This window comes from Vidua chalybeata, chromosome 24 (genome assembly GCF_026979565.1).
Source record: "Vidua chalybeata isolate OUT-0048 chromosome 24, bVidCha1 merged haplotype, whole genome shotgun sequence".
Classification (NCBI taxonomy): domain Eukaryota; kingdom Metazoa; phylum Chordata; class Aves; order Passeriformes; family Viduidae; genus Vidua; species Vidua chalybeata.
In genome coordinates, this window is record NC_071553.1 from 1,667,856 (window position 1) to 1,693,066 (window position 25,211).

Genomic DNA, 25,211 nt, shown 5'->3' on the forward strand with positions numbered 1-25,211 from the left:
TAGGGTGGCAGAGCACTGGAGCAGTTTCCCAGGGAGGTCCCTGGGTGAATTCTCCCTTTGGAGACGTTCAACCCCCCCTGGACGTGTTCCTGTGTCACTGCTCCAGGTGATCCTGCCTTGGCAGGGGGGTTGGACTGCAGAGGTCCCTTCCAACCCTCTGATTCTGGGAATTCCCCTTCCAGTTCAGACCCACCTTCAATCTGTGCTGGCCCCAGCACTTCTGCTCACCAGGAGGTGGCCAACATCAGCAGCTGATGGTGGAGGATGCAGGAGATCCTGGGGGCATTGGTTGCAGTCCTGCTGCTCCTGGTCTGGTGCAGCTCAGGTGGAAGAGGTGGTGGGCAGTGGTTGTTCCATGCCAGGACTGGTGCCAGCACCTGATTCCATGCAGGTGTCCAGCTGGGGACGTGCCAGGGTGAAATGGGCTCCCTGTGCTGGGAGCAGGGGCCCATTACTGTGTTGTGCAAAGATGTGGAGAAGCTGGACTCTGTGCCCTGGGGAAAGCCTGGGGTAGAGGTTCAGTGCAGGAGAAGCTGTGGGATCAAGGAGCTGTGGTGCTCCAGCAGCCTCTGTCAGGCTCCCACGGCTGTGCACCCCAGCTCTGAGGGGGTTATCTCCTGTCCCTTGGCAATAGCAACCCAGTCTGCCCCTGCTGTGGCAGCCAAGGAAAAGGGGGACAGGGAGTAGGAAGTGGGGTCCAAACAGGCAAGATCTTGATCATCTCCCATCTTTTGACCCCTGCACCGGGGCTGGTGGAGGAGGGCGATGGTTGGATGCTGCTCATCTGGAGCAGGATAAACATGAAGAACAACATGGCATGGCCCAGAACTCACTAGGCAGCTCAAGCCAGAGGCTTGTTTTGTTTTAGTGCTCTGTTGTCTTTCTCTCCCCCTCTGGGTTTCATGGCTCTTGAGCTGCAGGGCTGGAAAATTATTCATCCAAACCACAGCTCCCACAACACCCTCTGTAAGCATCTGCAGCTCCAGACTCCACTGCAGCACTGGGTGGGAGGTCAGAAATTCATAAATTCATCATCACCAGCTTGGCCTTCTGTCAGGCAGGACATGAAGCACGGAGCAGCGGGCTGTGCCACAGACACACTGGGTGGCTGTCACAGCCGTGGTGTGCTCACTGGGCAGAACCTGCAGGCCAGTTTGTGTGACAAATCCCTGTCCCATGCCCGTCCTGGAGATGAGGAGTGTGGAAAAGGTTTTACAGCGGATCTGTCAGCCAGAGATAAGTTTGAGAAGAGGATCCATGTTTACCCCTGAAAGAATTTTCTAGCAAGGTCATTGACATGGAAACCAAGAAAGAAAGGATAAATCAGAGAAACCTGCAACTGCCTATTCCAATAAGCACTTTGCTTGTCCCTTGTGACCAACGAGGAGCTTTGTAAGAATGCATAAAATGCATGCATGCTAGAATAAAAACAGTTTGAGGCCTTCTGAAAATGGAGTGTGTTGCTTTGTATTGTCTCTGTCTCAACTAGGACAGAGGAGCTCCCACCACAGCTGCTGGAGGAGCTGTGCTTTAGTGCAGATGTCTGCAGGCTCTCCTTGGCTGCTGTGTTAGCCAGGTGTGAGGGCTGAGGCACCACTCACTCTGCACTTATGGAAGCTCTGTGGGCAGCACCATGGATCCCCCACCACGGCTTTAACTTCCCTCCTTATGTCTCAGGGCCAGTGCCCTGGCAGCTCTGTGCCACCAGCTGTGGGTGACAGCCCTGTGCCGTGTCCTGGGGCTGCTGTCTCTGTGCACAGACACACAGGAGATCCAGGGGCACTTCCCCAAGGGACTGTGGAAGGTTCCTGGTGCCCTGCCCATCCACTGAGGAGGATGGACAGTCATGTGCTGTGCCGAGCTCCAGGATGAGAGCAGGTGCCAGCAGAACTCACCCCAGCCCTTGCTTGGTCACTGCCATCAGAGCATGGCCTGGGGTGTGGCCAGGTTGTCCCACGTGGATGGTGTTCTGTTCTTCTCCATGGAAACAATTCTGTCCCATTGTGAGGCCTCCCTCCTCTGCCATCAGCTGTGGAGCCAGACCCAGAGCCCCTCCTCACAGAAGATGGCTTTGAGCAAGCCCAAGCCATGATGACTCTGAGCACCACAGGGTAGTTCTGACTGTGGGAGAGCAGCAGAGAGAGGCTGGGGGTTTCCTGCCCCTCCTCACCCCTGGCAGCTGTCCATTTTGGAGGAGGCAGTCCTGGCTGGGCTGCAGCAGCACCCTGACACGTGGGAGCAAGGGAGGACTTGTCCCTGAAGAACCCTGGGCTCCTGAGGGGTGATGCAGAGCCAAGAGGGACAATGCCCATGCAGGGGAGGCAGCCAGCAGCACAAGAGACTAAACCCCCGGTCAGCCTTCTTCTGTGCCCCTCACAAGGCTCCTGCTAGCCCATGGCGACCTCACTGCCACTGGGACTGGCCCTGCTTTGCATGTAGGGCACTCCACAGATCTTGAAATCCTCTGAGACAATGAACATGAAGAATTTTAACATCATAACCCATGCAGGGACATACAGGTGCAAAGGTTTGTCTGTGTTGAGTACAGAGTGATGCCAAACCTCATCTCTACACACACCTTGGAGATTTGGACCAGGTTTGACTTTACAGCTTGCTTGCTCGATGTTACTGTCCAGTGTGCCCTGGTGTCCTCCCGTGGTGGCCCAGACACACGTGGCAGGTGCTGCTGCCGCAGAGCACAGGCACCTCGTGTGCAGCCAACAGCCCAATGCCACTGATCCTGGCTGTGGAAACATTTCCCTTTTGTGACCCTCATTCCACAGCACCAGTGTGCTTCAGGACTTACTGGTTACATAAAAGTCATAAAGCCATCAGGCTCCCTGTGAGCAAGGGCGAGGGCTTGGCTCCTCCCAAGGCAACATCATAAATCCTTTTGTGCACATGAGAACATCCACTGAGCTTCACAAGGCCTTTTCATGTTGGGAGCATTCACTGATCCTCCTGGAGAGCCCCTGGCATGTTGGCATCTCACCAGGAATAGCAGTGTAACAAGTCATGGATGGTCACTTGTGCAGGCTGAGCGGCGAGTGACGGGCACATCACACGGGTGGGTGACCCTGGCACAAAGATGTAGCGACACGGAAACATTTCCAAGCAGCAACTGCATCCAGAACAATGCAGGTCAGGAGGATTGAGGGTGCCCATGGGCAACTCAGGATGGTCTGGGCTGTGCTGAAGGCAGCACTGCACACACAGCATGTGCAGCGTGGGAGGAAATCGAGCCCTCTATGGGGCCATGGCTCTGCACTACCTGGGTTTCCCCCAGGCCAGGAACGCTGCAGCTTGGAGCTGGGAGCAAGCAGGGAATACCTGGAGGCACAGGGGACTGAGCAGCTCTGCCTGCAGCACAGAAGGTGTCCTGTGTGCAGGGAGACACTGCTCCCTGCCAGCTGTGCCCTGCCCGTGGCCACAGCTGGGCAGTGGTGCAGGGGACACCAGGCAGGACAGCTGGCTGGGGCTGCACAGCACTGCTGGGTGCTGCAGGGTGGGAGCAGGAGGCACGTGGGACTGCAGGTCAAAGAGAAACCTGATTTAGGAGAGGGGAAAAGGATACCCAGCTGCAAAAGAGGCCTCATCCCAGGGCTGGGATGGTTGATGCTGAGGTGCCCTGGCTGTCCCATCCTGGGGTGCAGATCCTTGTTTTGGAAGAAGCAGCTTCTAGTGGAGTCACAGGGGCATGAGGAGGAGTGGCCAACTCAGTCCCCCACCTGGGGCTCTCTGCTCCTCAGAACAGGTCTTGGGAGCCCCTTACCATACCTGTTATATCTCCTCACCCCACCCCAAGGCAGCTGCCACAGGACATGGAATAGTGGGCAGGAGCGTGGGCCACACTGGGACAGGGTCACTGCTCTGAGACTGCACTACAACCCCACCTGCCCGAAGGGGAGAAGAAAGATAAACAGGGTCCCAGATGCAGTTTTTTCTACATGAGGAATATGCTTGTGAAACCATCTTTAACTCTTCCTTCTGTCCTTCACTTGCAGCTCAGTGAACCGGATTGCTTCTTGTGATTTCAGCTTGTGCATGGCCACCCCAGCTTGCAGAGCAGCCATGTCCCTGCATGGACAACCCAGTTCCCAGGGCTGCAGGACTGCTGAGGCTGCCAGCTGCTTACCAGTATGCCAGCTGAACCAGGTGGCTTTGCCCTGTTCCTTGGTGCTGTGTGAACCCAGCAGGTTCACAACTTTGAGCCCAGGCTTCATCTGAAAATGTGTCTGGGTGGGCTGGACATTCACTGCACAAGTGTTGCCTCAGGGGAAGGAGCAGATGAGAGTAACCAGAAGCTGCTGTGCCATGGACTGCAGCATCTGGAGTGCCCAAGGGACACTGCTGTGTCCCATGGCTGGGGACACAGCTGCCCTTTTGGGAACAGCTGCTACGCTGTAGCCTTCACATCAGCTGGAGCCCTCAAAAGCCAAGCCCCCCTTACAAGCACACTCTTTCCTAGAGCTCTTTATTGTTTGTACCTAAGACCGTCCCAGCTGAGACAAGGCAGCTCCCACAGTGCTCTGCCCACAGCACATCTGAGACTTCCACACAGCAGAGCCCACGGGCACTGCAGACCAGTGCTCCACACTCGTGCTGGGCTCAGAGGCACTGCAGAGCCCCACAGTGTGTACTGAAGGGGTAGAGAACCCTCCAGGCACCAGAAATCTCAGGAGATCTCCAGAAGAGAGATCCTGCCCAGCCCCTCACTGTGTGTGCACTGAGAGGCTGCAGTGGTGCGTGGCAGGACGCTGTGCGTGTGTCCAGGACACCCCAAGTCACAGCTGACACCACGCTGGGGACACTGCCCAGGGAGGTCACCGCTCCTGCAGGGCTCCCTCTGTCCCTCAGGAGTCCCACGGTGCCCTCACCAGTGCCCAGCTCTGTACAGGACCCTGCAGGGGGAGGCAGAAGGTGCCAGGAAGGGCCAGGTGCTGTCAGGGCTGGTTCTGAGCAATGATGTCCTGGATGCAGGTGTACAGGAGCACGTACTGGTCCTGCAAGAGAGAAAGGGGGGGCAGAGTCAGGTTTCTGACAGAGACCTCCAGGTCACACATTAACCTTTCAGTTTGCTTTAAAAAACCCTAATTAAGGAACAGTGTCTGGTAACAGAGCAGGATTTGCTCTCCCCAGAGGTCCATGGTGATACTGTGTCACCACAGTCACCCAGAAAGGAAGAATCAAGCCTGTTATACCATGTTTGTTTCCCCTTCCTCATCTCCCCATGATGGGGCTGAGAGGAACATCCCACCCAAGCTGCAGATGAACAATTTCATTTGGCTTCCCCTCCAAGGGCCCCAGTGGCTTTTGGATGTGCTGTGGCCTTTGCATCCAAAACAAGAGCAACTCCAGCGATGCTGCAGGGCATGGAGCTGGAGCCTTGGGGTCTGGCAGTGACCTGGGGCCATGAGGGACGACCTCTGGACCAGGAGTTTCCCTTGGTGTAGTCCCAGTGTACCAGAGTCAGGTGCTGACAGCAGATCAGGGCACAATCTTGCAGGCTCACAGAGGCACACAGAAAAATCTGTGTGGGTTTAGCCCAGCTGCAGTGTTTGTCTCTTTTTAGTATCACCAAACTGATCCATCAGGTCCAAACGTGGGCTCTGAGGTCCCGAGTCCCCTGTGTGTTTGATGTGAGGTTCTGCCCAAATGCCAGGCTGCCCCAAAATGACACCAGGCTACAAACCCAGGACTGAGTAGGCAAGATGTGAGGAAGGTAAATGGGGTTGTACTCGGGGCACAGAGCTGGAGGGCAAGGCCAGCCAGCACATGGTGTGGGTTGGAATCACGTGGCATGGCCAGGGGGGGATTAGGGCTCGCAGAGGGGCCCCAGCAGCATTCCCCAGAGCTCGTTAATGTGCTGGCTGAGCCACAAGTCACGAGGAGCCTCCTCCCTGTGCTGGGGGCTCAGCCTCGACCCGGGAAGGGAATGCCAGGATCACACAATGGCTCAGGCTCCAGGTCACAGAGTGTTTGCAATGAGTCAGGTCTGATTGTGAAATGGGCAGTGACAGCCCAGGGCTGACTGCAGCCCAGGCACACTCAGTGACTGGCCACATGCAAGAGCCCATCCCCTGGGACATGCACCACGCTGGAGCTGGTGGTGCTTAACATCCCACAGTTACCCCTGAATATCCACCAAAGGTTCATCTTCCCCTTTGCTTCCCCCACAAAAATCCCATGCCTCCAGCACAACAGCAGCCGATGACCCTGCCAGACACAAAGGGGTGCTGGCAAGCCCCCAGAGGGGTGGGGGAGGCTGGAGGGCAGCCCTGCTGCTCTGAGGGGAAGCAGCTCCTCTGCTGCCCCCCTTCAGCAGGACAGCAGCGTTTGATGGGCCCTTGCTGTGCCTTTATGGGGGAATTGTGTCCCTGCAGGGCCGGGCACTGCGGGAGCACAAAGCAGCTCCGGAGCGGGGCAGCGGATGCCTTGCCCTGCTCTGGCTCCCACCACGCACATGGTTCACATTAATTAAGAATGTAATTAGCTTCTTGAAGGAGGCTCTGCAGCTGGGAAGCCTTGGAGAGATCTTCCCCAGTTCTGCTGTGCCCCGTGGGGAGTGTTTCCAGGGCTGTGCATCAGCTCACTCAGCAGCTGCAGCAACTGAAGCATGTCCAGAGGCACTGGTGCCACAAGCACCCACCAGGGCTGGCACACCAAGGCTGGGCTGGCACAGAACGGCCCCATCAGACAGTGCTACAGCCCACAGGGCACCTGCTAATGTGGCACTGTGTCCCGCTGTCCCCCTGGCAGGCAGCCCCAGCTGCGACACCAGGCTCTGGGTCTGGGGGATGTAGCAGGAAAGGTGCTGGCCAAGGGGACACCCAGCAGGTGCCGGGTGCCCAGGCTGACAGCCATGGCCAGCAGCCAAGGGGGAGCAGCAGGTTGTGTAGGGTGACACCAGTGCTCCACTCTTCCTCGAGTACAATGGGGAGAGAGCTTTGATTTACTGTGAGTTCACGTGCCATTTAACTGATCTTAACTGAGAACTGAGGAGATGGAAAACTCTTGCCTGGGAAAAGTCAGTGCCAGGAGCATGAAGTAAATCCCTGCTGAGGCTGGACAGGCAGCAGGGAGCACCAGGAGCGGGTAGGGGCATGAAGGACCAGGACCAGGCAGGTCAGCATGAAGACTCTGCTGCACTCTGCCCACCACCCCTTCTCCTTCCCACCTACCAGAGTTGGGGTCATGAGGCAGCAGCTTCTGGCCAGCTGGAGGGTCACGCCATAGATGTCCACAGTTCTCTCAGCTTTCATCTGGTACAACAGGCAATCCAGGGAGATCAGGGTCCCCATCTGGCTCATGTCACCACTGCAGGGGACAAGGGGGGGGTCACTGATGCCAGGCCAAGCTGAGCTGAACCCCTCTGGAGGAGGGCACCAGTCCGAGGAGCCATGTGGGCACTGTGGGACTGTGGGCTCTCTCTCTGTGCAAGTGAGGATATCAGGGCTGCTCCCAGTATCCCTGCAGCTACCCAGGGATGGCCTGGGCACCTCAGCTGGGAATGCCTGCTCCACCCATGCTCCCCTGGCCCAGCCCTGTTCGCCCTGTCTTCTCCCAGCCCCTGGCAGAGCACTGTGACCTCCCAGGCTCAGAATTTCCACTGGCTTCCATGGACCCAGGGCATGGCCCATCTCCAGCAGCCCTGGAGCTTCAGAGGAAAACTCCAGCCTTGTCCAGGATCCTGCTCCAGCAGAAGCACAGCTGGCACTGCAGGAGGGCTGGGCCCCCATGGAATGGGACTGCTGCCACCACCCTGACCCACAGCTGTTGCCCTGATTTTTAAAAGTGTTAAGTTTTCTTTTATAGTTATTTTAAAAGTTTTAAAGTTCTCATAAAACTTCTTTAGCCTTCTAATAATGTTTACATATTTAAGAGTCAGAGTTCCCACACAATTTCATATATAAATAGAATAGTTTACATATTTCTCTGTGGGTAGAGAGAAATGATTGATTGATCTTTGGACCAGTGTGGTTGGAGAGGTGGTAATTCCATCCTCCAATCCACAGTCACCTTTAGAATTCTATAAACACCAGACGTTTGAATAAAACTGGGTCTTTTTCTCTTTTGGACTTACCAAGCTTCTGTGTGCTCATTTCGTGTCCAGTAACGACACACAGGGTATCAGGGCCTGTTCTGACTCTGGCAGTGTTGTTTTCTTTTTTGTACTATTGCATTTGTATTTTTAATATTCCTAGTAATGAACTGTTATTCCTACTCCCACATCTTTGCCTGAGAACCCCTTAATTTCAAAATAATAATAATTTGGAGGGAGGGGGTTTGCATTTTCCATTTCAGGGGAGACTCTTGCCTTCCTTAGCAGACACCTGGCTTCTCAAACCAAGACAGATTTTGGCATGCCAAGGGAGTGCATGGGAGGCTCGTGGGTGCAGGTGCAACCCGGGGTACCTGCAGTGCAGCAGCACAGGAGCCGCTCTCCTGCGGTGGGGCATGCCCCGTCTGACAGCCCCCAGCAGCTCCACCAGGCTCTGCACATCAGGCTGCTTCTTGCTGCTCCAGAGCGAGTACAGGAACCTCTGTACCTGCCTCTCCTTTGCCTTCTTCTCCTGTGGGACACAAAGAGCTGACGTGGATATTGGGGAGGGACGGGTGAGTTTGGATGCAGAGGAGCCCCAGTTCTCCCATCCTTAGGCTCTCTGAGGCTTCCCTGTGCTTTCTGCCTTATTCTGTAAAGCTGTCCAGGCATCTCTGCCGGGGCACTGCCCACCACCCCCTCTGGCAACCTGCTCTCCTTCCCCACAGCACCCTGACTTGCCCCTGGAGAGGGAACTGAGAACTCTGTGGGACTTCAAAAAGGTCAGACAGACCTATCCGCCCCCAGGGCTTCTCCCATGTATCTCCTGCGTCCACTTAGTTCTGGATGTTGCAATCCAGACTCACTCCTGCATTTGTGGACTGCTGGCACTCTGCTCTTGCAGCCTGGAGAAGTCCCACAGACCCTTCAGCCCCTACAGACCCAGCCCCACCCAGGAGGTGGGAGCCAGCACAGCCCCATGGACACACACGTGTTTCAGTTTGAGCTGGGTACATCTCCATCCCGAGACAAGCTTCTCTGGGTCACACTGGATGGTCAGTGTCTTCGTGCAGAGGGAGTCTCCTTCCAGGGGCCAGCACACCTCACCTGGCACCTGTGTGCAACAAGGAATTTGGCTTTCTGTTGATGGTCGTTGTCTGTCTTATCAGTCACCATCTCTGGGGTCTGTGGTGGGGCTGCACCAAGAGCACTCCCAGCATCTCTCCATGTCAGTTCATCCCCCACCTAAAACCTGAGGGAGCTCCAGGAACATCAGCAGGTTCAGCCAGCTCATCTGGGAACCCAGAGCTTCCTGGCAGCTCTGCTCAGAACTCTGAGCTGGAATCTGCTCAGCCAGTGTCCACACCCTGGGTCCCACACAGATGCAGCTTGAAGGGCACCAGCTGAGTCCAGGCAAGGGGGTGACAGAGCCTGTCTCCCATGAAAAGCTGTGGGAGCACCTGGACACAGAAAGGTCCAGCTTTAGCTAAGCTGGCTCTGCACCCAGGACTCAGGAGGCAGTGAAGAGCTGAGAGCTCTGCTAGCTCCAACTCCACTGAACAGATTCCCGCTCTGCCATGGCACAGGTGGGCACAGTGCCTTACCTCCCCCTTCTCCTGCCACGGCAGAAGCGTTAGGATTGTGTGAACATCCTGTTCCCACACCAGGGTCCAGAAGTCCTCCAGGGTCAGCTTGTCGGGGCCCTGGACAGCCAGGTAGTCCCTGCTGGAGCTGCAGCCCTGGGTGGGGAATGAGAATGTCACTCTCCTGCTGGAGAGGGTGCTCTGTTGGCCCAGGTGGTTGCAGGAATGGTCAGGAAGAGAAGAGGGCTCAGCAGGTCAGGAGGCAAGGAGAGAAGAGAAAGCACCGAGGGAGACAGTGAGGGCAGCCCAAACTGGGCAGGGAAGGGAAGGGATGTCCTCAGTCCCTGCAGTCCCCTCTTCACACAGGACCACAGTGACAGGGACCAGGGGAGCAGTGCAGGAGCCAGCCAGGATGGGGACCAGCCCAGGGTGTGGCTGCTGGGGGTGAGACTCACCGGGACACGCCACACCTGCAGCAGTCCTGAGAGAGGGCCCTGCTCCAGCAGGGAGAACTTCACTCTGGAGCGATCATCTGCAAAGCGAGTGAAAGCTGGAGGGATTCAAGGCAGTCTTGAGCTCAAACAGGTTTTGCAGACTGACTGCCACACAAATCCAATCCTTCTTTCACCATTTCTTGGCAAAGACACTCCCTTCTGCAGTGCTCATCTCCAGCCTGTGGATGTTGGCTCCCAAAGGCAGGTCTCTATCCCAAGCTCCTGTAGTGCAGGTCACTCAGTGTCTGAGCCAGTGGAGATCTGCCTCTCTCCAAGGATGGAGACCCTGCAAGTCCCCTGGGCCTCTGTTCCAGGGTTTGACCATCTCCATGGAAATTCACTATTCCTTCTCCTGAGCTGGATTACCCTCCCAAACCACCCCCTTGTCTCTTGCCCCTCCACAGCTCTGAGAGACTCCATGTCTTCCCTGTGCCTTCCCACAGGTAGCTGAAAACAGCAATAAGATCTCCCCTTTTCCTTCTCCAGGCTGAGCAAACCCACCTACCCCAGTCCCAAGCACCACGTGCTCCAACCCAAACACCTTGGTAACCTTCTGGGGGAGTCACCAAAGCCTCAAAATACTTTCCTATGCTCTGGACTACTGGCCCTGGTCCAGCCTGGCTCCACGGGGCAGGAGAAGGAACAGGAGGGAAGAGGATGCAGGGTGTCACAGAACTTACACGGCAGGATGCTGGAAGAGGGCCGTGTCTGCTGGCTGCCTGAAGATGGGGATGCAGAGCTGGCTTCTTCCTTGACAACCTCCAGGAGGGCCTGCCAGGGTGAGAGAGAGTGGAGGAGGCAGTGAGGGAAGGGTCAGGACAGGAGGAACCGGGACCTCCTGAGGACACCTGGGCTCGGCAGAGGGGTCATGGCAGCAGCCTGAGCAGGAGGGCCATGAGAGCAGCTCTGCAGTGGGTGCCAGGGCTGTGCCATGCTGGCAGGAGAGGGCTGCTGCTGCTGTCCAGGCAGGCACCTGGGAGGGAGGGGGTGCTGGACAGACCCTGACCAGTGCAGAATGCATGAGGGAGCTGTGTGCCTGGGCATGCAATGCCGTGGAGAGGGGACACTGCCAGAACACCCAGGAACCCGGGGCATGGGACCCACTCAGGAGGCACTTACAGGATGCCCTCCAGCCCAAGCAGGTTCAATCACTCCCCAGGTGCCCTCAGCACACACAGCCATGGCAGCACTCCCTGCACCTGCCCGGGACAGCTCTCACCTCGTACTCCCTCAGGAAGCCCATGTGGGACTTGGCTGCCTTCTGGGCATAGTGCTGGGCAAAGCTCTTCAGTGGGATGGGGCAGGACCTGGGGAGAGAGCCAGGGCATAAGGATGAGGCTGAGCTCAATGAGCAGCACCCAGGCTGTGTCTGCAGCAGGTGGACAGGGCTGTGAGCAGACCTTCACTCCTCAAATGCCAGGGGTCTCCCAGGCTCCCAGCCCAGCTCTGGCCCGTGACAACCTGCTCTCCCCCAGACAGAGGCAGGTCTCAGGGCTGACACAGCCCAGGGCTCATTCCCAAGAGGCAGCAAGGACAAGGACATCCTCTTCTGCATGAGGGCGGAGACAATCTGACCACAAAGACAAGTGTATGACCTCCAGATGCAGCCCCAAGACAACGAGATATGTGGTCAAATCCATGCCCAGCTGGACTCTGCTCCATCCTCTTGGCCTCCATTAGGAGCACATTCCAAGGTCACCCAGCTGCCATGAGCCTCTCCAGTTTTACATATGTCCAGTTTTACATATCTCTAGGGCGTGTCTGTGGGCTGGGAAGCCAGAGGCTGAGGGAAATGCCTTCCCCAGGACAGCTCTGCACATCTCTGGTGTTGGTGTACCCGGGAGACTGCACTTTGTTCTGTGCTGGGCACCCTGTGCTGCAGGAACAACCCACTCCCAGCAGCAGCTGGGATGGCTGGCTGGGCTTCCTGTCCTTCTGTCCTGCAGCCAAGGCTTGCTGGGAGGGGCTGTGGATCAGGGTGGGCAGAGTGGCAAAGCACAGCAAAGCCTTACCTCTCTGTCCCTGATAAATCCAGCAGAGGTTCCTCCAAGATCTTGTCCAGAATGCAGCTGTGCAGGAAAATGTACTGGGACTGGAAGGCAAAGGCAGACAGCAACACAGACCATCACACTGCAGAGACAGCACGAGAGGGTGGCTATGTCCCTCTCCTGAAGGGCAATCCTGACACCCTGTCCCAGCCCCAAATCTGGAGAGAGGAGACAGACTGGGGAGCATCCCAGACCAACAACATGGTGTGAGTTAAGGACTGTCTGCAAAGGGCCTGATCCTGTTCCTCAGTGCTCCGGGGTGTTTCTGAGCCTCCTGGGAGGTCTCTGAGACTCTGGATGTTGCTGTTGTGGGTCTAGCAGGGCATGAAGCAGCTGAAGACCCCCCCAGCAATTTCCACTCCAGCTGAGCTGCTGCTTTCAGCAGCAGGATGACACAGTGACAGGCTGAGGACCAGCCTGGGGGTGCTGGGACTGGCTGGCCAGCTCATCCAACTGCCAGCCCTGGGAACTTCAATGGAATGAAGAGAGGGGCCAGGGGAAAGAGGGAGCAGGGATCTCACCAGAGTCTGAATCATCAGGTACCGGTTCATCCTCAAGGAGTAAACAACACCGAAAATGTCCACCACCTTCTCGTGCTTCATCTGCTGCAGCAGCCGGTCCAGGGCAATGAAGGTGCCCGTGCGGCCCACGCCAGCACTGAGGGCACAGACAGCCAGGGTTAAACAAGGCCTGACACCACAGCCCTGGCTCCCTCCTGCTGCTGGACACGCTCCCAAAGGCTGCTCCCTGGGCACCGCCCGGGCACTGGCCCAGCAGGGGATGGAGCTGAGGGGCATTCAGGCTGCCCTGGGCTGGTGCTGACCATCTCCCCCTGCCCCACAGCCTGGGGCTGGGGGCAGGCTGCCAGCACTCCTGTACTCCTCAACACCTGAGCAGGAGACTCCACAGAGCAGCTGTGTCTCCTGGGCACTGCCTTCCCTCACTCACAGTTTGTGCACAAGTAGGACCCTCATCCCCCCTGCCCTCTACCATCATCCCCCCCCACACCATCCCATGGGGCAGAGCCTCACCTGCAGTGCACGAGGGTGGGCCCTGCATCCTTGGTGCTCTGGATGTGCTCCTGGACCAGCTCCCGGAAGGTCATGATGGAAGTGGTGGACTCTGGGATGCCGTGGTCGGGCCAGGCTGTGTAGTGCAGGTGGGACACGAAGCGCTCTGCCCGCAGACCCTCCTGCACAGGGATTGCTGATGGGTGTGCAGCCCCCGGGGCAGGCTCACACCCCTGACAGCACCTGGGCACTTGAGGACACCCTGCTCAGCTGCAGGGAACAGCCAACATCAGGTCTGCACTGCCTGGTGGCTTCTGCTCCTCCGTGCTCCCCCACAGCCCCTGCCATGCCGTGGAGGTGGGAGGGAGGACATCTGCCTTTGACTGCCAGGGAATGTGGCCTGGAAACTGCAGGCTGTCCTGGGGCAGGGATGTGGAAACGACAGAGCAAGAGTGGAGAGCAGCATGACACGTGCTGGACACCTCCGTGTCACCCTCACTGCTCCTCAGGGCTTGGGTCTTCTCTGAGCCCCAGAAACAGCAGGGAAAGGTGCCACCACCGCTGAGGAGAAATGCCAGTGCCCACCCCAAACCCCCAAGAGGTCCCCACAGCCCCTGGTGGCTGCACTCACGTGCCACAGCTTGAACTCCCGTACTGTCCACTCCTCAGAGCTGCTCTGCATCAGCAGGTGCACCCTCACCTGCCCATAGGACACCGGGGCAGACTCTGATGGCCAGTAATGATCACAGAGCACCTAGAGCAGGACAGGGTCCCAGTGAGGGACAAGGTGATCTGGCTCCCAGGGAGCATCTACGGAGCAGCAGCTGTAGGGGAGCCAGGACAGGTCTTGGGGAGCAGGCAGGGGTGTTTCCCCTTCCCACTGGGAGCTTTGCACAGCTCTCCCTCACAGCCCCTTCATTTGGATCTCAGCCTCGTCCAGAAAAAAAGGACCTGTGTGGGTCTCATCATCCCTGGAGACTGGAGGAACAGTCCATGTGAGGTGGCTCACCCAGAGGACATGGAAATTTCAGATTCTGCTAAGCTCCCACCCCAAGCTGAGGCTGAGCTGCACAAATCAGCCTCTCTTCCCCCAAACTGTCAGAGAATCTGTCTGTGCTGTGCTCATCCTGGAGCCATATCAGAGCAGGGGTTTTGTGCAGGACACAGACCCAGCCCTGGGCTCAGCTCACACCACCAGGGCTGGGCTGGGCTGGGGGCTGGGGCTGGCACCGACCTACCCGCCCGTTCTCCATGCACACTGTCAGCATGATGATATTGCAGACATTCTGCTCCCACACCAGCCTCCAGAAGTCCTCTATGGTTTTCTTTAGGGGCCCCTGGGTGGCAATGAACTCCTGCTGGGATGTGTAGCCCTGAGCAAGAGGCAGACAAGAGCAAAATGAGTTAGCAGGTTGCCAAGGCAGGAGGGTCCTGCCCTGGGACCAGTCAGTGCCTGGTCTGTTTTTGTGGTAGAAGGAGAAATTCCTGTTGCCCTTAGTCCACATGGGCACAGGTCCCAGGCAGCTGATCTCAGCAGCAGCTGATTTCACAGGAAGCGTGAGCTGCCCAGCTACACTTTCTACTTGTTTGGAATAAAGTGCCCCACACCATTTCCCTCCAAGCAGTTCCTCATTCAGCCTAACCAGAGAAAGACAGATCTGGGTCGTCCCTGTGCTTCCCCTTCCCTGCTGAGGGCAGGGTGAGCATGCAAGGTCTCAGGGTATTTCTTTGCCCTTGGACACACACAGGCCCCCCAGATCCACACAATGGCCCATGCATGCAGCGTGCCCTGCCTGTTACCTGGGAACACCTCCCACATGGGGCATGGAGGCACAGCTCCAGGGTTGTTCAAATGCAGCTGCACAGACCAGAAGGAAAAAGAGCAGGCAGAGAGACAGGGCAGTAAGCTGGGAGGTGATGGAAGAGGACAGTCCACGAGAAGAAAGCAGAGAGACTTCCCACACTCAGCATTTGCCATCTCACAGGCTCCATCAATGCCTGCCACAGGACAACCACACCTCTCCACCTCCCCCCAGCTTCTCGCTGGCCTGTGCCAGCTGTGCCTTCACCAGCACACCTCATGGCCACCAGCCCTCACAGAAAGGGACACTCTGCCTCGAGCCAGGCAGAGCTCCTGTGATGGAGCCCTGTGGCCGTATCTCAGTGGGGAGAGCAAGCGGGCACTCACAGGCATGAAGTTGGCATTGATGTAGTCTGAGTGTGGATCCTCCCCCAGCTGGCTCAGCTTGACCCGAGAGTGATCATCTGAAAGAAACCACACACAGGTGAGCCCCAAGGAGCCCTTTACCAGGACATGGGACATGGGTAACCCAGTGGGAGAAGCCTCAGCAGCTCCTGCAGGGAGGCTCTGTCTTCTGCCAAGCCCCTTCTCCCTGGAGAGGTGAGCACTGCCTGCCAGCTGGGCTAGCAGGGGACTGGCAAACAGAGCTGGGGTCATGAGGCCCACCAGTGAAGCTCATGGACCCCCTTTGGTCTCCTGCTGGGACCCACCCTGAGCTGGGCTCACCCAGCACAGCTGGAGGAGCTGGGCAGGATGGTGGCTCAGCCCTGCCTCAACCATTAAGGCTTGAGTCTCCAGTAAGAAAATGGAAACTGAGGCCCATTTCAAGAGTCCTCCTGCTCCCAGGAAAGGAGCCAGGCACTGACCCTGGCAGGGATGCAAGGTGAGCCTGTCCTTGAACACTGCCCTGTGAGCTCCCACCCTGGAGGCTGGGGGAGAAGGGAGGAGACAGCACTTACAGGGCAACACATGGGCATATCTGTTCTTGGAGACATTTGCTGGCAGCTCAGCCTCCACCTTCGACTGCTCCTTCCCAACTTCCTTCAGCTCCTGTAGGACAGGGGAAAAGATAAGCACAAACATTCCTCTGGAGAGCTCCTGGTCAGCTCAGCTCCCTGCTCGTGGCCAGTGGCTCTGTCTGGAGGGTAAAGAGGATTACCCTCACACAGAGAACTGCTCCACTCCCCTCTCACATGGCCTGTGCACTCTGGTGGCTTTTCCCACCGCCTTTTCCAGCAGCATGGGTTATATTTAAAAGAAAAGCCCAAGAACAAGTACTGGGGGATAAAAGCCTTGGAAATCTACCACAAAGCTCGGAGGATTTTCTGCTGAGCAAACAGAAGTATCTTGTGCTGCATCTGCTTCTGCCCCTGTCCTCACTCAATAAACCAGGAAAGGCTGATCTGAGGAGGGTTTGAAATTGCTGGTAGGAATTTGAAGATGCTGCAGCAGAACAGTCCAGAGGCTGCAGGTGCTGGCAGTGGGAGCCAGGGAAGGCAGCCTGAGGTGAAGCTCACAGCCTGACCCTGGAGGTCTGAGAGTGCTCCTCGACCTTCCCTCGAGGGAAGAGCTGCAGGCTCTTTTCTACCACTGTCAGGGTGGTTCTCATCACCATCCCTCTCCCTCCAGTCAGGGCTGGGGCACTTTGCTCTGTGCTAGTTCAGCTCACGCCACGTGTGCCTTGACCAGAACTTGAACAAAACAGGTTTTGAGCAAAGGAACTGCTTGTGACTTGGTCCATCCAATCTTTGGCTTCCAAGGCTGCTCCACAGGCTGGCTGGATTGCTAGAGATGGGTGACCACCCCTGGAGAGGAGCACTCCATACTGGACACCCAACAGCATGAGCCACCGAGTGCAGAAACCAAGTGTCATCTCTAGGAGGGCTCTCAGCTCACCTCAAACTCCTGGAAAAAAGCGTGGTTAGCACTTGCTGTCTTCATCTCATAGTACTGCTTGAAGTTCTGCAGGGGAACTGGCCGGTGGACGTTTCTGCAGGAAATGAAGTCCAGAGGAAAACTTGCCTTAGTTACTGGGAGGCCTGGCCAGCCTGCCAGGTGCCACTGGGACAGCCCTGCCAGGAGACCTGGATGCACACAGGGATGGTTCAGAGCCACCTCACTGCCCAGGGAAGCAGGTCCAACAGTTTAAATACTGGGGGGGGGGGGGGGATTTCGAGCTGATAAGAATATCCTCCTGCTGCAGAAACTCGCAGAGGAGGTGGAGACAATGCATTGACTTGGAATGGAGCTGGGCAATAAATACTGAACTTGGGAAAGGGTGATTTATAAAATAACTGAGGAGAGGAGACACTTGGATTTTTCCTGAGTCAAAGCATGAAAAAGGAAGTAGGTAAAGGACAGTGGGAGCTGCAGTGGGGCCATACATAGGACAGACTCCAGCACTCACCTCAAGCTGTAGGTCACCATCTCCTGGGGTGGGCTGCTCTTCTTGGTTCTAGAATCAAAGCACAGGAGCTGTTACTTTTGCCTGCAGTGCAGACATCGATGCCATGAGGTACTGTGTACCACTGGCAGGCACACTGCCTTGCACACCTGTAGGGCTTTGTGACTTAACTGCACATGGGCAGCTCCTCTCTCCCCTCTGCCTTTGGCTTCTGAGCTTGCCAGGCACAATTCCACTAGCCCACCTGCTAGTTTGTCTAAGTCTCTTTTTACACCCTCTCCCTGCTCTCCTCCAGGCTTGGCACTGAAGGTTGGGTATCAACAGGTAAGATATGGCTCATGCTCACCTCTTTGCTTTGAGCTGTTTCCAGTAAACCAAAGCAAAAACAGCTGCAAGTGTCAGAAGAAACCCCACAATGATTCCAGCAATTATTGGCATTGAGAGTGGAGCTGTGTCTGCACTGGATCCAGCAGCTGGAATTAAAAGGAGAGAGTATAGAGAAAAGAATCAGTAAAAAAGTTTTTTATGATGAGGGTTGTGAGGCCCTGGCACAGGGTGCCCAGAGAAGCTGTGGCTGCCCCATCTCTGGATCTGTCCAAGGCCAGGCTGGACCGGGCTTGGAGCAAGCTGGGCTAGTGGAAGGTGTCCCTGCCCATGGCAGGGAGTGGAACTATATGAGCTTTAAGGTCCTTTCCAACCCAAACCATTTTATAATTGTATGATATATGGCTGCATTTATTCTATTTATTATATTTACTATAGCCTGTGAGCTCCTTCTGGCTGCTCATTGCCTCTAACCTACACAGGCAGGTAGGGAAGATGCTATTCTCCAGCTTACCTGAGAACATGGTGAATGTCACAGCAGGGGCTACTGGGTCATATTTGGTGAAGGCAGCAATGCTGAACCTAAAGGCAATGCAGAGTCCTGTGTCAGGGGCAGCCTGAGCTGAGCACAGCAGCCAGAACCCAGCACCCAGCAGGCAGGACCCAAGGGAACAGAACTGCTGCGTGGAAAAAGCTGGTTTTCTGTTATGGGCATGTGTGGAAATGGTCTTCCCTCCCTTTTCTGCCTCTTGGGCAAGTTTGTTCCACTTGGGAAAGCATAAGAAATTGTTCAGCAAGCACAAATGGGAAGCAGCTCTCCTCCAAAGGGTTATCGGCAGAGAATGGTAGTGTCTGGTCTCTTACAGGACACAAGAAATTAAAAACACATCGTTCATGTCAGCTGGTTAGCAGGGTTGACAGGAAAGAGCTGAGCCCTGTTTGACACAGAGGCATTTCAGCTGGAAGGGCTGAGCCCTGCCCAGACCCTTCCTTGCACACACACACACACAAGTGGCTGGTGCATCCTCTTCCCTGTGCAGATCTGCCCCTCATCCCCTCCTGGCAGCAGGCACAACAATGCCCTCAGCTCCCTGCAGAGCTGACTTTCCTTCTGAGCAGGTGACTTGGAAGGGCCCCTTCTTGTGCCCTAAATGCAAGCCAAAGTTTTTAAAGCCAGCACTGGATTTTAGCAGCCAAGGGTTTGTTGACTGTGTGTGGGTCCCCACACCGGGCCAGGGCACAGACTCTGAAAAGTGAGCCTGAAGATGCCATGGCATGAAAGATCAGGTCTTGTGGATAAATAACTCACTGAAAGACAGGAAACAAGAACAGAAATTCTGAGTGGGAATGAGCTGTCAGCTTCTCACCACCCTGATAATCATTAATTCAGCAGCACAGTCTACTGTGGATATTTAGGTCGGATATTTAGGCTGAGTGTTCCATGTACTGAGAATATTTAGGCTGGATATTTAAGAAATTTAGGTCAGATATTTAGGATATTTAGGTCAAGTGCTGTTTGTACTGAGAATATTTATGTTTTTAGGGCAGCCAAACTGAAAGAAAGCTGTGGTGTAAAAGTAAGAAAGCTGTGGTGTAAAAGTACCTTCTAGTCCTGAATAACTGGACAGTTCAGTACATGCCATTGACTCATGTGATGGAATCATGGCAGGTGGACTAATGACAGGGCCCGATGTCCCTGAATGAGCTGCTCCCCGCGGGAGGTCCCTGCTGGGGTGAGAAGTCCAAGTGGGTGTGGCAGGTACAGAGCCCGTGCTTGGCTCGTCAGTGCCTGGTGTGATTGTGGTGCTGTTGAAGTCCCCTCCAGGCTGCTGACAGCCCGTAGTCTGAGATCTCTGTCCTGCTGCTCCCTCTCCATCCCTGCTGATCCCTCTCTATCCCTGCAGAGCGAGGCTGACGGGTGAACCAGCAAGTCCTGCCCTGCCACGCCCGAGGGTGAGCCATGAGCAATACACAACAGACAGATTTGATGGGTGATGGGTCTCCAGGCTTCTGAAACCGTCTGAGATCCCCTGCCAGCCCAGGGACCCGGGATGGACACGACACGGACATGGGATGGGAGTGCACTGTCAGCCATTCTCCTGCCAGGCAGGATAACACAGCACACCAGAACTGCTCTCTGCTCTGATGACCCCAGTCTGGCTGGAATTTCCCAGGCAATGGCTCTCTGGAAACTCCCCGTTTTTCTTTTCCCCTGGGAAAAACAGCCATTTCCCACCCCCTGGCTGTTACCACCGATCTGGGCCAGTGCTGCCCTAACCAGCAGCTGACGAGCCCCTGTTTGGCACAGGTGTGAATATGAAACAACTCAGAATCAGGTAAAGTTTTCCATGTCTGCACATAGGAACAGTAGTGAGAATGGGGAGGGAGGGAAGGAAGGAAAGGAAGGAAAGGAAGGAAAGGAAGGAAAGGAAGGAAAGGAAGGAAAGGAAGGAAGGAAGGAAGGAAGGGCAGGTCCAACCCCAACACCCACTCACTACAAAACGCATGGGCAGATTTCATTCTCCCTTCATTCCCAGTGAAAGGGAAGCTCTCTCATGCACACACTCTCCCATGGATTTTCATTCTCTTTTCCTAATGCTCTCAATGGCTTTATCACCATCAGCCATCCTTGCTGCAAGTTTCTTTATAGTGAAATGGGATAACCTTCCAGACTCTGGGGGATCAGAGAAATGGGATGTGGTCCCCATTTGATGAAACTGTGAGCTGCTAAATTAACAGGACTGACTAAAGATACCTTTCTTTGTTAGCAGTGGAAAACCTGGTTTTCCATCAGCAGTTTTAAAGGTACTCTACAAGAAAATATGTACCTCCATGTTCCTGGATCCCATTCACTGTCAAATAAGACTCTGAACTTATGGCTGTTGGGATCCATGTGTGTGTCTCATGGGGAACTCGGACCTCAGCCTGTTTGCTAACCCCAGCCTCTGGATCTCCCACTGAGTAGGCACCACTGGAACTCTTTCCAAATCAGTTTCATTTTTGCACTGTCTGCACATGGTTCTGAGTCACAAACGAAGGTCCTACAAATTACAGCATCTGTTTTAGTTCCTATCCTGGGGCTGGACATCTGCTCAGCTCCTGAGACAACACACACAGCCCTTGGCAGCCTCAGCTTTCCCTCTCCCTGCCCACTACACTGCCAAATATTCCCTGCACGCCAGCCCTGCCTTCCTCAAATGCTTCTTGGTGGAGAACCCTTGGGGCCCACTGCTGGGGATTTGGGGGTGTGAGGCTGATGTGACAGCCAGGGAGCTGGTGGCATTCTTGCAGGGACACGTGCAGTCCTTTTTCTCCTCCAGCCCCTCCCCCTCAGGAGGGATGCTGACCTCTCTCACCTGTACTGTTCGTTGGCTTTCAGCTTCCCATTGCAGGTTGCCCTGGACTGGCCACACTCCTCTGTTCCCACTGGCACTCTCCAGGTGTCGGGGGAGCTCCTCTGATGGAAGGGGTTGGGAATGAGCACTGCCAGGTAGGAGTCCTCTGTCCCGTAGTAGTGGTCGTACCATGTGCTGGACATGATCTCCTGGGTGGGCCTCAGCACTGGAGGGGAATGTGCAAGGTGACAGTGACAGTCCCAAAGTGACATCCAGGGGTCCTGCTGCCCTCCAGGGAGCCACCACGGGCTGGGACATGCAGGGCCACTTACGTGACTCGTTGGTGGTGGCAATGACACCGTAGTACTCGATCTGGCCGTTCTCCTCACTGAACAGGTCGGGCGAGATGATGACCGTGGAACTGGCCTCCACTGGGAACACGTCTGCACGCAGGGGCGGGGGCAGGGCTGGAAGAGCAACCAGCAAGCACAGCATCTTAGTGTGTCCCCACTCCCAGACCCCCCTTTGCTCAGCCTGTGCCTGGTCCCAGCAGCACAGCCAGAGCCCCAACCCACTGCAGGGCAGTGCAACCACATGGGGCTCACAGGCACCCCGAAGAGCCCCCGGCTCTGACCAGCAACACCAGGTGTTTTCTCCTGGGGTCTCCTGGGGTGTTTTCCCCGTGGCAAGGCTGTGGGAAAGAAGGGCACTCACGCTCCACTGCTGTGCTGCAGAGCAGAGTCACCGCCTGGCTCCTCAGTGCGTTCATGCCCACGGTGCTCACAAGGATTTGGTAGGAGGAGTTTGGCTCCAGCCCCTCCAGACTGGCCTCGCTTGAAGGGATGCTCATGGTAAACCTGGAGGTCGGGGGTCCTTCAGAAAGTCTCTCTGTCACCACCTCATAAGCCTCCACATCTCCAGGAGAGCTCGTCCAGTTCAAGTAAAGGCTCCTTGACTCTGGTAGGCACTGCACATCCTTCACTGGATTTGGCTCTGCAAAGCAGACAGGGCAGGCTCTGGACTCACTGGATCAGAGAAATCCCAACCTCTGCCCCTGTCAGCATCTGCTCCCCAGGCCAGTGAGATGAGCAGAGCTGGACACTTGCAGCCTGGGAACCTGCTGTGCCATGAGCCACAGGACAGTGGGAATGAGCAGGGCCTGAGCTCACACCTTACAGGAGGCATCAGCCAGTGGAGATCTGCAGTCTGCTCTGCTTCACAGGTAGCCAGGAGATCTCTGTGGTGGGGCTAGCTTAGAGAGCCAATGGCTACCAGAGGGTCACCTCGCTGGCCTTCCCTATCTCCCACCACAAGACTTCCCATGCCTCTGTTGACACTCAAGGGTCCATCCAGACTTGAGGCCACCCAGGTGTTTCTCCCTCTTCCAGCCCCGCTCCCTCCCCGTGGCAGTCTGTACCCACCCACGGGCACTGCCAAGGGCTTGGTGCTGCTCCAGTACGGCCCAGCCACGCAGCTCAAGGACACGGAGTAGTTCCTGCCTGGGATCAGCCCCTGGAGGAGGTGCTGGACTTGTCCTCTGCCCAGAGAGTGCCGCCAGGGCAGTGAGCTGTTCTGGGGGTCCCGCAGCCACAGCTGGCAGTCGTCCTGCTGGCCAGAGACACTGTCCCAGGAGATCAGCATCGTGTTGTTCCCTTCAGCCACCGCCGAGAGATTCTGGGGAACTGAGGGGGCTACAACAAAAGCCACACCAGGAAGAGTTACTGGTATGCATGTGCTCTCTTCTAGTCTACAGAGACACAAGTAGGAGATGGGTGACACAAGGAGACTCCACATGTTCACTGGTAACATTCCTGCAGCTGCTGTTTGCCAGAAATGACCTTTAAATTGCAGCTGAAGGACACACAGAGTGAGGAGTGCGAGGAGATGGATTCTTCTTCCTGCTAATTAGCGAGTTGCATTAGAAACCTGCCCAAAGGGCTCTGCACATGACTCCTTGCACCCTGCCAGGGATGGCTGAGCGTGGGAGTAGGGACCGCTGGATTCCCCAAGCAAAGTGCAGGGACTGTGGGGACGAGCACATGAAAAGGCTTATTGTGCTTATCAGCATTTCCACATTCCATAAAACAAAAAAAAGAGCCCATCCTCCCCTTATACCCCATGCCAGCAATTCTCTAAGTGCCTGGAAAAAATGCAGCAGGAATGGTGGGGTGTCCCCCCCAGCTGTGAGGCCTCATGGTTCCCCCAGGCTGTGGGTGTCATCTACCAGAGCAGCACTACTGCCACGGGATCCTGTGCTCTTGTTCAGTCACCCTTGCCTGGAGGAGCCAGACTTCAACCAGTGGGGCCATGGGCTGGAGGCTGCCTCCTGAAACAGCACTGGTGGCTGCCAGGCCCTGCCACAGGCAGCAGGACTGCCCTGCCCCACACTCCCATCCACCAGGGCTTGCCCAGCCCATGATCCCATTGCTACACTGGTACCTCCACCTCATCCCATCCCTGGAAATATTCAAGGTCAGCTTAGACAGGGCTCTGAGCAACCTGATCTAGTTGAAGATGTCCCTGCCACTAGCAGGGGGGTTGGACTAGATGGCTTTTAAAAGGTCCCTTCCAACCCAAACCATTCTCTGACCCTACAGCTCCCAGGCAGCAGTCCAGTCTGCCCCTTCCCACCACAGGTGCTGAGCCCACCCAGATGGGAAGGCTGAGCCTCGTGCAGGATGCAGAATCTCCAGCTCTGACACTTACTTGTCCAGTCACTGATGTTCCCTGCCGAGGCTGCATAGGGCCCTGCCACGGACACCACTTCCAGCAGGTATTTGTGTCCTGGAGCCAGGCCAGAAAAGGTAAATTTGCTGGTGCCTTTCCCAACAGAGACATTGGCTGCCACAATGCCTGACCCCGAATGATAGAGGAGGAGCCTGTAACTGTCTTGTCCTTGGGGTTCAGCTCGCCAGGATGCACTCAGCCTGTTGGGATAGCCCTGGTTCGTCATGTACACGTTACGGGGCGCCAAGGGGTCTGCCAAGACAGGATGGGGGACACGTCAGCAAAGGGCCCCAGGACACCGGGGGTCTCTTGGTAGTGCCATCAGAAGGGATGCACCACACTTATTTCTCTAAGAAAATTAACTATGTATTTTACAGTTTAGATAAATAACTTTTAACAAGATTTAGGATAATTTATATTAAACAACACTTAAACATAGAATGAATAAACTTTAATAACAAAGAATAATAAATTAAATTTTAATAGAATATTAAAGTGATAAAATGGAGATTAAAAGTACTTAAATATAGTGAAACTTTACTTAATCTTATTAACACTCAACTTATTAAGGATTACTATTTATAAACATTTTAACTTATTTTTGTATTATTAACACAAAAGGTATTAAAATCTAGATAAAATAAATAAAATAAATATATATTAGAAGATCTTTTAGATGGACAGCGCACTGAGCCTCCACTGTGTGGCTCCACCCACCAGCCCAGAGGCAGCTCAAAGCTTCTGCAAACTTCTCTGTGCTTGTCTGAGCAGGGACAGCCCTGCCCCCGATGGAGTGAGACATCTGGGGAGGGGTGAGGAGGGAACACACAGCCAGCTAGGGGACAGGGGAAGGTGAACACCCTGCTGCTGCTCCCTCCTCCGTGGCTCTGACCTGGAGCATGACTCTGGAGCTCCAGCTGCCCTCACCCAGGCTGGTGGAGCTGACGATGAGAGTGGGCAGAGCCCTGCTCATTGCCATTGCTTGGGGTCTGCTGTGAAGGTCAGCAGGGCCATGTTCCTGGCCATGAGCTTTCGTGACTGCCCAGCAGGGCACACATCCCCTCACTAAAGGTACTCACACGTCCAGTTGCTGACGTTCCCTGCAGGTGCCCTGAAGGAGCCAGCCACAGATGCCACCTCCAGCAGGTATTTGCTCCCTGGGGCCAGGCCCGTGAAGGTGAAGTTGTGGGTGTCTCTCCCAAGCGAGGCTGTGGCTGCCACAGTGCCCAGTCGTGCACGGTACAGGGTCAGTGTGTATCCATCTGTGCCCCCGGCCGTGGCCCCCCAGGCCGCGCTCAGCCTGTCGGGGTGCCCCGTGCTCAGCAGGCGCGCGGCGGCCGGGGGCAGCGGGCCTGGGGAGCCACCACACCTCGTGTTAGGGACAGGACACCGAGCAGGAGGACACACACACCCGCTGGTGCTCCCCGAGGGAGGATCCCCTCTG

At 55.8% G+C, this 25,211-nt stretch overlaps 1 protein-coding gene across 2 annotated transcripts in view; it reads right to left on the minus strand.

Annotated features, from left to right (window-relative positions):
* Positions 1-4,457: 4,457 nt before the first annotated feature.
* LOC128799452 (receptor-type tyrosine-protein phosphatase V-like) overlaps positions 4,458-25,211 on the minus strand; it is a 35,303-nt gene continuing 14,549 nt past the window's right edge. The window contains exons 15-39 of one of the 2 annotated variants that reach the window (XM_053963881.1): positions 24,847-25,119; positions 23,747-24,019; positions 22,462-22,731; positions 21,755-22,033; positions 21,373-21,507; positions 21,062-21,266; positions 18,220-18,287; positions 17,728-17,854; positions 17,385-17,432; positions 16,874-16,967; positions 15,937-16,027; positions 15,365-15,441; positions 14,415-14,549; positions 13,808-13,930; positions 13,198-13,358; positions 12,688-12,823; positions 12,131-12,210; positions 11,338-11,425; positions 10,799-10,889; positions 10,080-10,156; positions 9,646-9,780; positions 9,033-9,155; positions 8,416-8,573; positions 7,182-7,317; positions 4,458-5,003 (exon numbers count right to left, since the gene is read on the minus strand). In XM_053963881.1, the coding sequence (XP_053819856.1) occupies positions 4,944-5,003; positions 7,182-7,317; positions 8,416-8,573; positions 9,033-9,155; positions 9,646-9,780; positions 10,080-10,156; positions 10,799-10,889; positions 11,338-11,425; positions 12,131-12,210; positions 12,688-12,823; positions 13,198-13,358; positions 13,808-13,930; positions 14,415-14,549; positions 15,365-15,441; positions 15,937-16,027; positions 16,874-16,967; positions 17,385-17,432; positions 17,728-17,854; positions 18,220-18,287; positions 21,062-21,266; positions 21,373-21,507; positions 21,755-22,033; positions 22,462-22,731; positions 23,747-24,019; positions 24,847-25,119 (3,443 nt within the window). In that variant the 3' untranslated portion in view covers positions 4,458-4,943. Of the gene's footprint in view, positions 5,004-7,181; positions 7,318-8,415; positions 8,574-9,032; positions 9,156-9,645; positions 9,781-10,079; positions 10,157-10,798; positions 10,890-11,337; positions 11,426-12,130; positions 12,249-12,687; positions 12,824-13,197; positions 13,359-13,807; positions 13,931-14,414; positions 14,550-15,364; positions 15,442-15,936; positions 16,028-16,873; positions 16,968-17,384; positions 17,433-17,727; positions 17,855-18,219; positions 18,288-21,061; positions 21,267-21,372; positions 21,508-21,754; positions 22,034-22,461; positions 22,732-23,746; positions 24,020-24,846; positions 25,120-25,211 lie in introns of those variants that run through there. The other variant, XR_008434728.1, reaches the window with a different exon arrangement.